Raw genomic sequence first — 14640 nt, 5'->3', positions numbered from 1 at the left:
CGAAGTGAAAATGACCAATCAAGTACGGGGCAATATATTCCAACGCCTGATTTTTCATGTGATTGAGATGCGTCCGTTGCTATAATGACATTTGTTGGCAGAGTACTTAAATGGTCCTGCAATAAACCATTTAAAATGCCTGTAGGTAATAGCTTAGCGTGAGTTGGGAAGATATCATGGTAAACAATTTCTGGTGAATTTTGTTGCTCAGTTAAAGGAATCAGATCACGAACGTGTACATTTAGGGGCTCAAGTAACGATTGAACAAATACTATTTGTGGTTTGGTAAATCTGGGCCAATGCACGGAGAAGAATAGGTCAGGATTGGAAATAAAAATAATTTGTTCAGGGTTAAACGGTGCTTCATATAGTCGTAAAAAGGTCTGCACAGTAAGAATATTAAAGCGACATAATAAGGATGGTATTCGTGCTTCAAGGTATAACACTGCATTTGCAGTATACTTTGGAAGTCCTAAGCAGAGCCGTAAAGCCTCTCTTTCCAACAGAACGAGCGGCCGAAGTTTGTAGGCTGGCGCACCAGAAAAAAAGAATGCAGCCAAACTCCAACACAGGTCGAACATACATTTTATATATGATCAAAAGTGCCTTTCTTCTCATACCTGATCTACAATTGCTCAACCTCCGCAATACGCCCATCGCACGTACTGCTTTTGTCGCGATGTATTCAATGTGAGGGCGCCAATTTAGATGTTCATTATACATAACTCCAAGATATTTCAATGATTGTACTTGTGGGATATCTTGAAGCTTGTAAATAATAGATATGTGAACGGGATCTTTGATTGGAAAAACGAGAATGGCACATTTACCGGTATTCAGGTTCAACATCAATCCATCCAGCCAATGTTCTATTTTATTAAGATATGCTTGCAAGATAGTGTAGAGACAGTGGAAGTCATGTGCCATAGCAAAAAAAGCAATGTCATCGGCATAAACATAGGTTTTCACATCTGGATGAACGGGGATGGTACTAAGCAATATGTTGAATAAAACCGGGGAAAGTACTGACCCCTGAGGTACACCTCGGGTTTGCTTGTGCTTACAGGAAGAGAAACCGCCTTGATAACAATAGAATTCTCTTCTACTTAAAAATTCCGTCACCCATGCTAATATATAAGGTGGAAGTCCATGACTCCATAACTGATTAGTCAAGATAGAATACTCTACACTATCATATGCTTTACATATGTCTAACGTTACTAAAGCCGCAAAGTGCTTTTTGTGACGGGCAATATGAATACGACTTTCCAGATGTACATGTGCATGCCATATGGAATATCCAGATCTAAAGCCAATTTGGGAAGAACTCAACAGTTGTTTCTCGTTAATAAACCTAATTACACGACCATGAAGTACCCTTTCAATAAGTTTCACTACATTAGATGTTAAGGCTATCGGTCTTATGTTGTCTAAATTATAGCCTGCCCCCTGTTTCTTAAGCAATGGTATAATTTTCGCAATCTTCCATTCAGGAGGGATCCATGCTCTTTTAAGGGAATAATTGACGAGACTTAACAGATCATTCGGATATTCCCTGTGAAGTATTTTTAGCATTGTATTTGTTATTCCATCGGGGCCTGGTGCTGCATTTGGCAATCTTTCCATGGCCTGATTTAATTCGGAAGTCGATATTTCTGTGTAGTCATAGATGGTTGTTGTGTAAGCCGAATTAGGAAGATGCGTTGAGAACCTGTTTTCTAATTCTTTAGCCAACTGATTCAATGATTCCTGTAGTTCCTGTGAGGTGTAAACTACTGAGTCAACGTTTCCTGGTATAGGGGTCTTCTTCCTACCACGAAGGAAGTTGAATAAAGCACGTTTGTTATTTGATTTAGACAGGTATTCGAAATGTTCTTGGTCATATTGCTCTTTCGCTCGCGATACAGTGCGTTTAAATGTTGCCGCAATGAACTGATAATCCTTCCAATTTTTTGGACTCTGATTACATATAAGTCTTTTCCATGCAGCTTTTCTTCTTCTATAATCTCGTGTGCACTCATCATTCCACCATTTACTAGGTTGGGCACTTTTCGATGACGACGAAGCAATTACAAATTCTGAAGTGTTCTTGGAGATTTTTAAAGCAGAACAGAGATTTCTGCCGAGGTCTTCATTTTGACCACTGGACACTGCCCTAATGTTGGAACGCAAGCAGTCTTTAAATTTTTTGTAATTGATCAATGTTTTCTCCGCCCTTTCAATAGATTTCACAGCACATGAGATTTCAAAGTATACAGGAAGATGGTCACTGTTTGAAGAGAAATCAATTGTTTTCCAAGACTTTATTGAAACATTTGGGCTGCAAAACGTGAGATCTAATACCGATCGTGTCCGTCCGCAAATAAATGTAGGCTGTCTTCCATTTAGGCAGATAAGGTTTTCATGAATGATCCAATCCGACAGAAGAGTACCGGAAGGGTCTGTTCGAAATCCCCATGAAACATGATGTGAGTTGAAATCACCAGTCAGAAGGAAATCATTCTTGCAATTAGCTAAGGCAGTATCTAATTGTTGAGTATTATGCAAACCCGTTGGAAAATATGCGTTTATAAGTGAAAAAGGGTGGTGCCCTGGCAGACAGAGGTCTATTGCCAAAATTTCACAGTCTGTGGACATAAGCTTAAAAGCTATGCTCGCTGTGCGGAAAAATTAATTCGAGACTAGTATAATTAGACCACCTCCTAGTGATGGACGGTCTAACCGAAATGCTCTAAAATTGTTTAAATGATAATTCTTAACGGGTTTAAGCCAGGTTTCTTGTAATAATATTATATCCGGATATAACTGATTAATTAGGCAAAGTAAGTCAGTAGAAGCAGAAATCAAAGACCTACAATTCCACTGTAGTACTTTCAAGGTATCTATGTTGACGAGCGAAACACTTCAGCAACGGCAGCTTCTAAAATACTCTCCTTAAAAAGTGCACTGGCATTTTCGCTGCCCTTTTTGGGTTTTGGGTTTGGGCAAGGAGATTTTAATGGAGATCCAGTGCGCTTCTGACGCCTGAAATCTTGGCATACGTCCATTTCATTCTGATCCTCCACGTGGGTCGACGTAGAAGGAACGGACAAAATTGGGGTTTTCTCCTCTCTGGATTGTCGCTACTGCTACTGCTACTACTAATACTTCTACGATGACGACGACGAAGATACAAGGTAGATTAAGACAGCTTCATTGTAAAATCACCGTCCAAGCACACAGTAAAGACGACGACGATGATGATAATGATGATGATGATGATTTGCAGCCACCCACTACTCTGCCTAAAGCAGGAAGATCACGTGAAATTTTCTTTTAGGTGAAATAGAAGTAGCAAGATGTATATTTAAGAGTAAATTTTAATGGACACCACTGTTACCCTGAACTACGTTGAGGAACCTCCTGATGACCTACGATAATTGTACCAGGATAGCATACTATCAAATTGTTAGTGGTTTTTGATTCAACAAGTACATCAATTTGGCTTGCACATGAACTACTATACAGTTAAAATGAAGTTCTCTCCAGAACAAAATGTGAAATGCGTGGCCCGTAGGGTTGGACCTAAATAATGCTGATGGTGAACAAAAGCCTTTCTCAATTGCTAGTTACGTCTGTCTAGAAGTCTTTTATTCTACTGCTTCACCGAGATAGCTCTTTCCAGAAATATCATTTTTGGCCAGATCAATTTCTTTGGTGCATCCGTTATTGCCCGCGGAAAAAAATCATTTTTATTGGACCAGTGGTCAGTGGGTGAGGGGGGGCGAGGGGGGGGGGGAGAAGGGGTTGCTCAGTATCTGCGGCGCAGAATGATAAACTTCATCCAGAGAAGATGCCGGGGAGTGTCCGCGGCACCTGGCTGTAGTCTCACGACTTCACAGGGATTTCCTGCCGAGTAGTCAATTGCTGACAAGGTTAAAATTAAGTAATGACAATAGCAATTGAAAAGATAACGAATTGCAAATGTAAATAATTCTTCACAGGGTTACGGAGAGGTACGAAACGCCTACTTGACTACTCTGAAACTTCAAAGCAATCAATGGTGTTGTGGTGCCACCTATCGCATGTCATGCAAACCTTTTGCTTGGTCGGCAGCGCGGGAAGTCTGAAACGTGCATCTAAAATGCTTGACGCGAGATCGTCATTGATGACGCCGTTTATGCGCCCGCCATAGGTTTTCCCAATGCGTAACGAATGACGGTATCGTAAAGTACACGTCGTTTTATGCTATAGAGCGTTTCTGCACTTGCGTACACGCAGGAGCTTAGAGCAAGTTGCTTCCGCACACCGTCTGCAACTATATAAAAAAAGTTCAGTATGCAACAGAATCGAAAGTTGGGCTAGTTGGATATGCACGGTATAACTGTCTGTTCAAGCGCATGAATAAATTCTTCCCTTTCTAATAAATCGTTTAGTTGCGAGAAAGCGCTTGTCCTCTCTTCCTTTCTGTTTATTCGTGCGCTTGAACTGACAGTTATACCAAGTTTAGTATGATTAAACATGCCCTTAGAATACCTAATATATTGATATGGCTATTACGAGCGACAGTCGTTAGCTGTTTTGACAGACCTGTCAGAGCGTCCCTCGCAGGTTGGACCAGGGCAGGGACGAGGGGATGCTCAACCGCTCGCGACCCGGCGATAACCATTTCCTACCTCGAAGAACATCAGACTTCAAAACTTGATTCTTATTTAGTGAGTTTTAATGAATATTCAGTTCATGGTGGCGTGACAAAGTGTGACCACAAATTTGTGAGACAGTTAAGAAGGACGTCCGGATTACAGTAATGGGCGAAGTACCAGTGTACCCATGCAAAATCTCATGGTCAATGTTACGGACTTTGGAACAGTTATTTCGAAGCCGCGAACGAGCAGACAGGGGGACACTGTCTCACACGGTGTTAACGGCGCTATTCACTCGCAGCATCGGCGTGGTTAAGAGACGATACAGAAGCTCGATCTTTCTGGAACGCTGCGTCAAGCGTTGCAAGGCCGTTCCAAAGTGTGGTGTATATGTGTTTGTCATCCGCGCGACTACCACAGCCTGCACTTGGCGCCGGGATTCATGTAAGTGCCCCTGGTGCAGGAGAACGTCTCGGCGAACGTGTCGAAGTGACGCAGCGGGATGTTCACCCTCAGCGAGGACGGCAACGCAACACGGTACCGGAGTCTGCGCTTGTCGAGTGCCGTCAGTCCCTGGCTGCTGACCGGGTCGCAGTGGGAGGCGGCGAGGTTGACGAAGAAGAGCATCTCGGGCGTCAGGTCGGGCAGTCCGGGGATCCGGAAGTTTCGCTGCATCGAGTGCGGCGCCACCAGGGCGCGGATGTAGGCCTCGAACGAGGGTTGGAGCGCCGCGATTTCGGCCATGAAGCTGCGCAGGAACGGTGCCATCGGGGACTCCTGCGCGCGCAGGAAACGGAGTAAAAGTGGGGCCACGTTTTTGTGGCGGTAAGTTGGTTTACGCTAAGGCGGTTACAGTTGCTTACACCATGGTGGCAGTTAACTAGAACTATACAGATACTGGCCAGGTGATTACTGAAGCTGGACGGATTATGCGTACTCGGACACGTGCATCAGTTTTGCGGTGGCAGCGCTGACAGATTAAGAATTGGCCTTTTTAAATAGCTAGAATGGCGGTAAATGTTCGATTTTGATGAGAAAGCTTTATTGTTAACAATGTGGGACTTGCGCAGTAATAACCTTTGTTCGTTCGGCCGCACATATATGAACCCATACTATTGCTAAAAAAAAGCCTAAACTTTCAAATTATTTTGAGTTCAGCGTATGTCCTGTCAATTTGTTTTCGCTGTTTTTCCACTCATACTTCTAAAACAGAGCTAGCCATTCCAGTTTATACTAAGAGTCATGTTTGCTAATGCACCGCAGCGGAACACAAAAATGAAGAGAGAAAGATGCGCCGAGCGATAGGCACACGTGCCGCAACGCTTGCTATGTGTACGCGTGTCTCTCTTTTCTTTCCTTGTGTTATGTTCAATCGCTCCGCTTTTAAGAGTACGCTTAAGGATTCCGCCCTTTCGTGGAAGTGTCCTTGGGACACACTATATGCAATAACTGACGAAGTATTATAGCGGTGATGGTATCGGCAGTGATCGTTACTTTGTCTATGCCCCGCCGGGGTGGTCCAGTGGCTAAGGTACTCGGCTGCTGACCCGCAGGTTGCGGGTTCGCATCCCGGCTGCGGCGGCTGCATTTCCGATGGAGGCGCAAATGTTGTAGGCCCGTGTGCTCAGATTTGGGTGCACGTTAAAGAACCCTAGGTGGTCGAAATTTCCGGAGCCCTCCACTACGGCGTCTCTCATAATCATATGGTGGTCTTGGGACGTTAAACCCCACATGTCAATCAATCGTTACTTTGTCTATCTTCTTTTAAAATGTCAGTTACTAGAAAATGACGACAAGCTCATTGATAAAGCCAAAGTTCGAAGCTATGTTGTCATTTAAAGGCGGGTGCCGAGATGCAGAGATCGCTAGGCGTGGGTGGCGCCATTGGTAAAAATGCAGATGAACGCCTTAATAATAGCAAAAGTTGGGCTAGTTGGTGGTTCATACTTGGAAAGTAAAAACAGCGCAAAAATATAGACGACTCACAAAGGATTCACCGCGCTGAACTCACAACTAAACTTTATTGAAAGATACACGCACATATAAGCAAGCCGCCTGTGGCCTTTGGTGAAAAAGAAGTTCGGTACCTGGGTTCAGCGCTGCCACGTTAAAGTGATTGTTAGTTTGTTGGAGACCATTTCGTAGGTTTTTGGCAAGTAGGAAGGTACGTTTTTTGTGTTTTTTCGTGGTTGCTACACACGTGTTGATTATCAATATGATTAGGCTTGTTTCATACCTTGTTTGCTTTGATGCGCAGACACCTTTGGATTGTCTACGTGACCAGATCAAATGCTTGATATATGTGAGTGTATCTTTCAATAAAGTTTAGTGGCGAGTTCAGCGCGGGTTCGTCTCTTCCTCTGTCCTTGTCTATATTTTTGCGCAGTTTTTACTTCCCAAGTGTGAACGCCTTAGTTAAAGCGGCGCTACAAGCAAATAACAATTTATGGCGGATTGAAAGCTGAATGCTTGAGGATCTCGAAAACGACAATATTAGGAGCGTAAGAGCTTTAACGATGAAGAAATTTGGTTAAGCGTAGAGCATGATTTGCACCACCAATGAACCATTCTGGAACAAGAGCCGGATTAGGTAGAACGTCCTCAAAGCAATGAATATATGTTACTCAAAGCACTCATGACAGGAAATAACATTGCAATACATTACGAGACGGAATAAAAAGCAACTTGTGCGTTTTAGCTTGACTAATAGAGAAACAGCTTCACATTAGCCTTGAGAACGATAGGAGTTCTGTATTCGCCGGGCTGTGCTTTGTTGAGCCACCTGTCGGCCATGCATGGCGGATACTACGTCACAAGGCTGCTCTCTAAGGCGGACGATTTGAATTGCATTAACAATATGCAGAACACAAAAAATGTGATTTCCTTCCAAATTAAGCATTTCCTTGGCATGCAACGAGCACGATGTCCTTGGAGGGCAATTTTAACAATCAATGTCGACTTAATACGAGTGTGTAGAATACGCTTAAAATGTCGTAGGGTGAAGTCGAAACTTCCGCCGACTCGCCTACGCCACTTGCCTGGAAGGTGCCGAAGCGCTGAATGCTCTCCAGGTAGTTCTGCGTGAAGCACTTCTGCAGTTGCCGGTATCGCACCAGCGTCTCTCCGCTCCACCACGTTTCGGGCATGCCGCGCACGTTTATGGTCGAGCCGCGCACATCGATCGCCTCGTACATGCCTGTTCGCGCGTCACAGAAATCCGCATGGCACAGAAACATAAGGTGAGTAACGTTGACAGGCGAATTGGTGATGTTTACTTGTGAAGCAGCGCAAATAAACTCTCAACTAGTTGCGAGTGCAGCGGTTGCCTGTCTTTTCCTTTTTTTTGTGCCTTGTCTCTGTGGGCTGCTTCACGAGTAAACAGGAAGATATGAATGAATTGGTGCACCGAAGGTGTGCATCACGCAAGGCCAAATTGTCAGGCTACACGACGCACGTACTCTGTGTTGTGAGAATGTCTGTAAACAGATTTGTGTGGTCGAGCCGAAGTTTGGACAAGTGGACTAGTCTAGCCTTGAAGAAGACAAGTCCACGTGTTGAAATGGCGGCTCGATCACGCAACCCCTGTTTACTGATTTTTTTTCGTCGCAAGCTTCTATCTTCCCCTTCATGCTGTTTTTCTTTTTTTTGATAGTCTATGTTACTAACTCAGCTGTTATGATAGTCATACCACTGCGGTGGTACAGCATGAGAGGATATCATGACGTTACGACATTCATCATCATCCACGAGGTTGAGTGTCGTGTGGGGGAACGTCTCGGAATAGGGGGGGGGGGGTACAAGCGCCGTGTTTCAGATAGCATATCTGCCCCGCCACGGTGGTCTAGTGGCTAAGGTACTCGGCTGCTGACCCGCAGGTCGCGGGATCGAATCCCGGCTGTGGCGGCTGCATTTCTGATGGAGGGTGGAAATGCTGTAGGCCCGTGTACTCCGATTTGGGTGCACCTTAAAGAACCCCAGGTGGTCGAAATTTGCGGAGCCCTCCACTACGGCGTCTCTCATAATCATATGGTGGTTTTGGGACGTTAAACCCCGCAAATCGATCAAATCAGATAGCATATCTGACTGAAGAAGCAAGCAACACGCGCCTTCCACCAGGTGGGGCACGATGTACGGTATCAGGATCGCCGGTATGGCCGACTGGGCCACACGCTGTTGGAGGGCGACCACGCCGAACGGCACGTGCAGCACGTTCTTGCCCGCGTTGTACTCGTGTCCGGGCATCAGACAGGACACGTGGTAGCGCGCGTCGTAGTCCGCGTTGTCCTTCGAGAGCCAGTAACGCGACGTGGTCTCGTTCAACAGCGCCGTGTAGTCGCGCAGCGTCGATTCCACGGTGAAGGCGACCTCGACTCTGCTCTGGTAGTACCTGCGCCCACGAGTGCGCCCGTGCGCTTGCGAAAACAGTGTCATGATGTCTAGAACACTTCGGGACATGGCGGCGCACATATGGTCACGCTTTAACGCGACAGCCTTAGGTACCCTTTCAAAGGCGCAAGTTGACCCGCTGGTGGAATGAACGTCGGCGTGTGAATGATGTGATGCAAAAATTGTCACGCGATCACGCCATCATTTGACCTCGTTGTGTCATCAGACATCGCAAACACTGTGTGTCATCTGATGATTCCACATAACGTGACATCACATGACGCGATTCGATGAAGTCGTCGCTTGGTCAGAGGAGGACCCAACCAAGAGATAGTGCAAAAGGATGCGAAGTGCAGAGCCATAAAAAACATATCTTGTCCGCGAGGATATACAAAACCAAGTGAGGTGCACAAGCCTATCAGAAGGGGTGGAGGAGAGGGTCAGCGCATTCGCTGCAAGGAAAATAAAAACATGGCTTTTGCCTAAAAGTGATATTAGGCCAATGTGTGAGGCGCCCTGTGACTTTTTTGATGAGTGTGCTTGCTGGTCCCATTTCTCGACACTCCTGAAAAATAGAGCGTATATAAAGAAGTCTCAGGTATACAGAGATTATGGCCGTGAACCTTGCCAATATGTGTTTCAGCTTTCCCCAAAACTCTTGACAGCTTTTAGAAAGAAAACTGACGTGCTGGTCGTTCTTTTTGTCCCGTTTCCTATATATATATATAGGAAACGGGACAAGGATATATATATATATATATATATATATATATATATATATATATATATATATATATATATATATATATATATATATATATATATATATATATATATATATATATATATATATATATATATATATAGCGCTCTTTTGCAGCACGTGCTTCTTTGTAGGTCATATAATGTGATACCCTGCTGTCGCTTTCATTCAGTGAAAGCTTGCTCAAAACCGACTAATTTCGCTTTGCTCATATTGGGAAGTTTGGTTTCTCAATGTCTCGATTTCCACTGATGGATTACCGAGATTTCAAGTTTCGTGTTATTAACTACTGACTGTAAGCTGTACAAGTGTCGTTGGCACGTAAAAAACTCACAACTTTTCCAATGAGACGTATACACAATGCGAGAAATTCATGTGTAGTCAAAATTCTTGCGTATTAAAAACACAGTGCAGACTCGCGTTTTGCGTTTAAACGCTTCGGTAATTGAGTGCCGGGTAATCAAACAAGCAAACTAACAAACAAGGAAGAAAGACTTACGCGTTGATAGCGTCCATGTGTTCCTTGGCACCTATGAAGTCCACTTCGAGACTTTCAATCTTCTGTGTCGCCATGTCAGCTTCAGTCTGTGTCAGCCACGGGGCACGAGCCACAGTCTGGGACACCACTCCCTTGACGCTGCTGACCATCTTGTCCAGGTTGTGATCGTACGCGATCTGCTCCATGGTCGTCTTTCCCATCGCGGCCCTGGCTATCTTGCGGATTCCGTAAGGATACAGGCGCTCCGTGAGATGCATGCACGCCTGCAGACGAGCGTTGTACTTGTGGATGTGGTCATCGTAACTGAGTGGCACCAGGAACTCGGCTTGCTTGGGCAGCAAAGGCGACAGCAGTACGAGTATTCGGAAGCCGATGTAGTTCAGCAGCGTCGACAGTGCCGTCGATGTCAGGATGCCGGAAAGCTTGTTGATAAAGGCCGAGTTGATAACGATTACCTTTTCGGACCCAGGTTGTAGGTATGTGAGGTAAGCGTCCCACTCGAGCTTGCCGGCACGCTTGAGGTTCACGATAGACACTGTCGAATTGAGGATGGACACGAATCTCTTGGGAGGAAGTGACGCTTCGTCGAGTTTCCGTTCGAACTCGAGCACATCGTCGGCGATGTGGTCCGTTTCGACTTTGCTGCCGAGAAGCGTGAATGCGCGCTTGATGCAGTTTTTGTACTCTTGGAATCCCTCGTCAAGAAAGGTCATCTGGTGGCGAACCATGGTGAGCTTTGGTGAGTCCAGGTGCAGCATGTAGCCTTCGTTTTCGAAACGCTTACGCAGGGTTACGTGAACGACGGCGAGCAGGTTAAGCCTCTTGTCAACTAGCTTGAGCACGTCCTGAAACTTGCCGGTAGGTGGATCGGTCATGAAGGGCCACTTAGTGAGCGAGTACGACTCGAGTACTTTCTTTATATCTTTCCAATCGTTCTCATCACTACTCGAGTTTCGCACCTGAATGCAGCTTTTAAGGAACATTGAAGAATGTGTGATGAATGTTGAGGACTGATCCCTCGTTTTCGTCTGAAGCAGAAACTTGGCAATGTCTAGTATGAGCAGCCCTGGCCCGCTGACCACGTAAGGCCTGCTTTGAACTTCGAGCTCACTGTTGTACCACCGGTTCGAACACACGTACGCGTAGAAGTCCTCGCACGGACCAATCGACTGGTTGATCTTGTCGTAGATGAGCCGGCTCTGCCATAGGCAGGCGTCCGTGCGGCACTCGTACGTGAAAGCAGACTTCCGAGGTACAGGTGCTGTGACCTCGGCAGCGATAGGGCTTTTCGGTTCTGTCGCAAAGTCTTTGATGGCGCTGATGTTGATCCTCGTCGTGGTCAGGGTGCTGTCGAAAGACGTCGTCGCGTCGGTCTCTTCGACGAGCACTCGTCCGGGGACCCTACGGAGGCCGTGGGAGTGTCCCGAGTGGGTCGGTGTGAAAGCGAACTTCATGAGCACGCCGAGGAAGGCGCTGGCCACCATGACAGCGGCTATGATCATGTAAGCTTGGCTCTGCTGGTAGGTATCGCTTTCAGAGCCCGTCTTCTCCTTGTCATTGCCCCACTTGTCGTCCTCACCCGCGGAATCGTCGTTGTACACCTCCACGATCTCGTACTCGGCGGACGAGCTACTGCCGTCGTGCGCCGACTCTTCGGACGAGTGTCGCGGACGTTCCGATGGCGTGTCTTCGAAGCTCACCGAGGAAGAGCGCGGCCTGGACCGTTCCTCGGATCGGGAACGTCTCCTGTCGGAGCGCTGCGCTAGGGAGGACCGGCGTCGCTTGTCTCGCATGCTGACACATGCCTCAGCAACGCCCGATTGGTGTGCACCGCTTGAAGTCTTGGTTTGAGGGACGTCTACCGCTTCGAGCGCCCATTTCGGACGCGGTGTTTTCTCTTCTTCGTCGTCGCTGCCTCCATTTGTCAACGAGAGTGTTGAAACACTCTGCCTTCTTGACAAAAGCCCCATTGTGGGTAGTAGCCATTTCCAAGGAACAAGCAAGTAAGCGAGCAAGCGATAGCGATGAAAGTGAATTGTCCATGAACACTACAGTCAGCTACAAGATAATTGAGAATGTTAAGACGTCTCTGTGTGAATGACGTTTATTCAGCCACGAATTGGGGAGCGAACAGGCGCCACGGACGCGGAATTAAGCGCAGACCCGGGTACGATGATGATGATCATAAACAGATGATGATGATTGATTAACGCACAGATGAGAAAGAGGTGCATATTAGATGCCTATAATACATGAGGAGAGTTTTTTCAAAATGGGCCAAATGGAAAACCGAAACTAGCTCACATAGTGCTCTATTGGCCTACACGTACTCTACCATTTCCTAAACACATTAATAATAATTTATTAAGAATAATGAGTAATTTATTATTACTCCTTTAGAGGAAAGTTGAAAGTATGTATGTGCCAAAACAGGCTTATAATTAGCAAGTACCGGTTTTAGATTTGGCCCATTTTGAAAAAAAAAAACAAGCTCCTCATATATATACAAGCGCCTTGAAGTTGAGCAGATTCCTCGCAACATGCATCCTCAACATCCCCGAGCAAGACGGCCCGCCAGGGTTAACATGATTAGGAATAACTACCGCGTAGACCCACAGGCGAGATTTGTGGACGCAGCCAAGTATCGGGGACGTAATGTCTTCGCGATTACCGTCATAGATTACAAGGGCACGGTACTGGCATTTGCGACCATCCTCGCCAAACGTGCGGACACAGCTGAAGAGGCTGCTATAGCACTCGCCACTCGGACGAGTGATGATCCCATCGTGGTCTTCACCGACTCACAAACAGTGGCACGTAACTATATCTGAAAGGCAGGAAGTTACCAAAATGCACGACAATACTCCTCCCTACACATGCATCGTGTGGGCTCCGGGTCACGAAGGTCTCGAAGGAAATGAAGCGGCGCACACTGCAGCCCGAGAATGCGTCAACCGGGCATCCCCGTACGAGATATGAGGCACCTCCCACTCAACAACAGAAACAAAAGCAGTAAAATCTGTGAGGTATAACTTCAACATCATCGGCTCAAACCCAGGTCACACCCTCTGCCACATCCAAATCTCACAAGAGACGAAAGCACCGACTACAAGCGCCTTCAAAGCAGCACGTTCACTCACGGCGTACTATTGCACCATATGAGGCCAACGTTGAATGGCTACATCTGTCCTCCCTGCTATGTGGCAGAGACTCTGGCGCACCTCCTACTGCAGTGCAAAGTAAGCGTCCCAAGGCTACAAGACGCAGCACCAGATGCAGACCAAGATCTCCTCAGTGAAGCCTGGGAGGCTGCGATCTCCCAGCCAGACCTGGTCGACCAGCGTGAACTCGTTGCTCGAGCCCGGTGGCCAGTCCAGGCAAGAGGGTTCCTGGAATAAGAGACCCTCCTACCTTCATTGACAAACTTTACTCAATAAATGTTTTTCTGTCTCTCTCCACCGACAACCACCACTGTCCCCCCCCCCCCTACCGGAAAGAATTTGCATTTGCTGTTCATCTAGTCACATTGACTCATTTCCGTGATAGCAAGCACTCTTTGCTTGCTTAAGATATTTGATGTGCACACAAAGATGCCCGTTCGTGTAACTGCTTTCCTCTCAAATACTTGAATGCCATGACGAACTTTGTTGTATCCATTGGTGGAATTCGACAAGAGCCCCTCACCCTCCCCCCAAGTTGGGTTGTACTCGCCGGAGAAATCATCAGAGTGGTAATATTCCGTTAGATCTTCTATAGGAAGGAGGTGAATGTGATTGTGCTAGCCACGTAGAACGGCTGCCACTGCTGATGGCAATGTTTCGAGGTGGTGGCCCCAGCCTCGCTGACTATTGACGACCGTTTGGAAAAGCCATCGCTTGTAACTAGGGGCCAAACTGTCGTAGTGGTCTAGTCGTTATGGTGCTTGACAGCTGAACCGCAGGTCGAGGGATTGAATCCCAGCCACGGCAGCCGCATATCGGTGCGAATGATAAGACAGAAGCTCGTGTACTTAGAATTAAGTGCATGTCAAAGAACGTTAAATAAAGTTAGAACTTCTGGAGCCCCCCACTGCAGCTTCCCTCATTATCACATCGTTGTATTGTGGCATAAAAACCCACCAATTATCACTAATCCAGTGGCCCTTAGCGTGCTGAGAGTGGGATAGTGTGACTTTATTGTTCAGACTTGTTCATATTTACTCAAGCTATACGCGGAGATGGTCAGGTCAATCCAATCACGGTAGTTAACGATGTTTGTGTAGACCCCCGGCACGCCGTCCATGTTGCAGCCGTTTCCGAAAGAGACGAGACCCGCCATTTGAAAAGCGTCGCCCTCTTTCAGCATCAGAGGAGCACCGGAATCGCCCTGAA

The 14640-nt window shown here is 46.5% G+C and overlaps 3 protein-coding genes across 3 annotated transcripts in view; all 3 read right to left on the bottom strand.

Moving 5' to 3' along the window:
- Positions 1 to 4680: 4680 nt before the first annotated feature.
- On the bottom strand, positions 4681 to 7841 carry LOC142771550 (neprilysin-1-like). Its single transcript, XM_075873171.1, has 2 exons — positions 7661 to 7841; positions 4681 to 5399 (listed from the first exon to the last, which is right to left on the bottom strand). The coding sequence occupies exons 1-2, from the start codon at positions 7814 to 7816 to the stop codon at positions 5034 to 5036; spliced, it is 522 nt and encodes a 173-aa protein (XP_075729286.1). The 5' UTR covers positions 7817 to 7841; the 3' UTR covers positions 4681 to 5033.
- A 217-nt stretch (positions 7842 to 8058) lies between these two features.
- On the bottom strand, positions 8059 to 12240 carry LOC119164884 (neprilysin-1). The gene is made up of 3 exons (XM_075874351.1): positions 10271 to 12240; positions 8729 to 9009; positions 8059 to 8081 (listed from the first exon to the last, which is right to left on the bottom strand). Exons 1-3 carry the CDS (start codon positions 12238 to 12240, stop codon positions 8059 to 8061), a joined length of 2274 nt encoding a protein of 757 aa, XP_075730466.1.
- Positions 12241 to 14421: 2181 nt separating this feature from the next.
- The window catches only part of LOC119164885 (trypsin alpha-3), a 51975-nt gene continuing 51756 nt past the window's right edge, over positions 14422 to 14640 (bottom strand). Inside the window, exon 7 of the mRNA XM_075873169.1 lies at positions 14422 to 14635. Coding sequence (XP_075729284.1) covers positions 14450 to 14635 — 186 coding nt within the window. The 3' untranslated portion in view covers positions 14422 to 14449. The remainder of the gene's footprint in view (positions 14636 to 14640) is intronic.

Source organism: Rhipicephalus microplus, chromosome 9 (assembly GCF_043290135.1).
Source record: "Rhipicephalus microplus isolate Deutch F79 chromosome 9, USDA_Rmic, whole genome shotgun sequence".
Taxonomy (NCBI): domain Eukaryota; kingdom Metazoa; phylum Arthropoda; class Arachnida; order Ixodida; family Ixodidae; genus Rhipicephalus; species Rhipicephalus microplus.
Note: the sequence above shows the minus strand (reverse complement) of the source record. Positions and strands in the feature narration are given on the sequence as shown.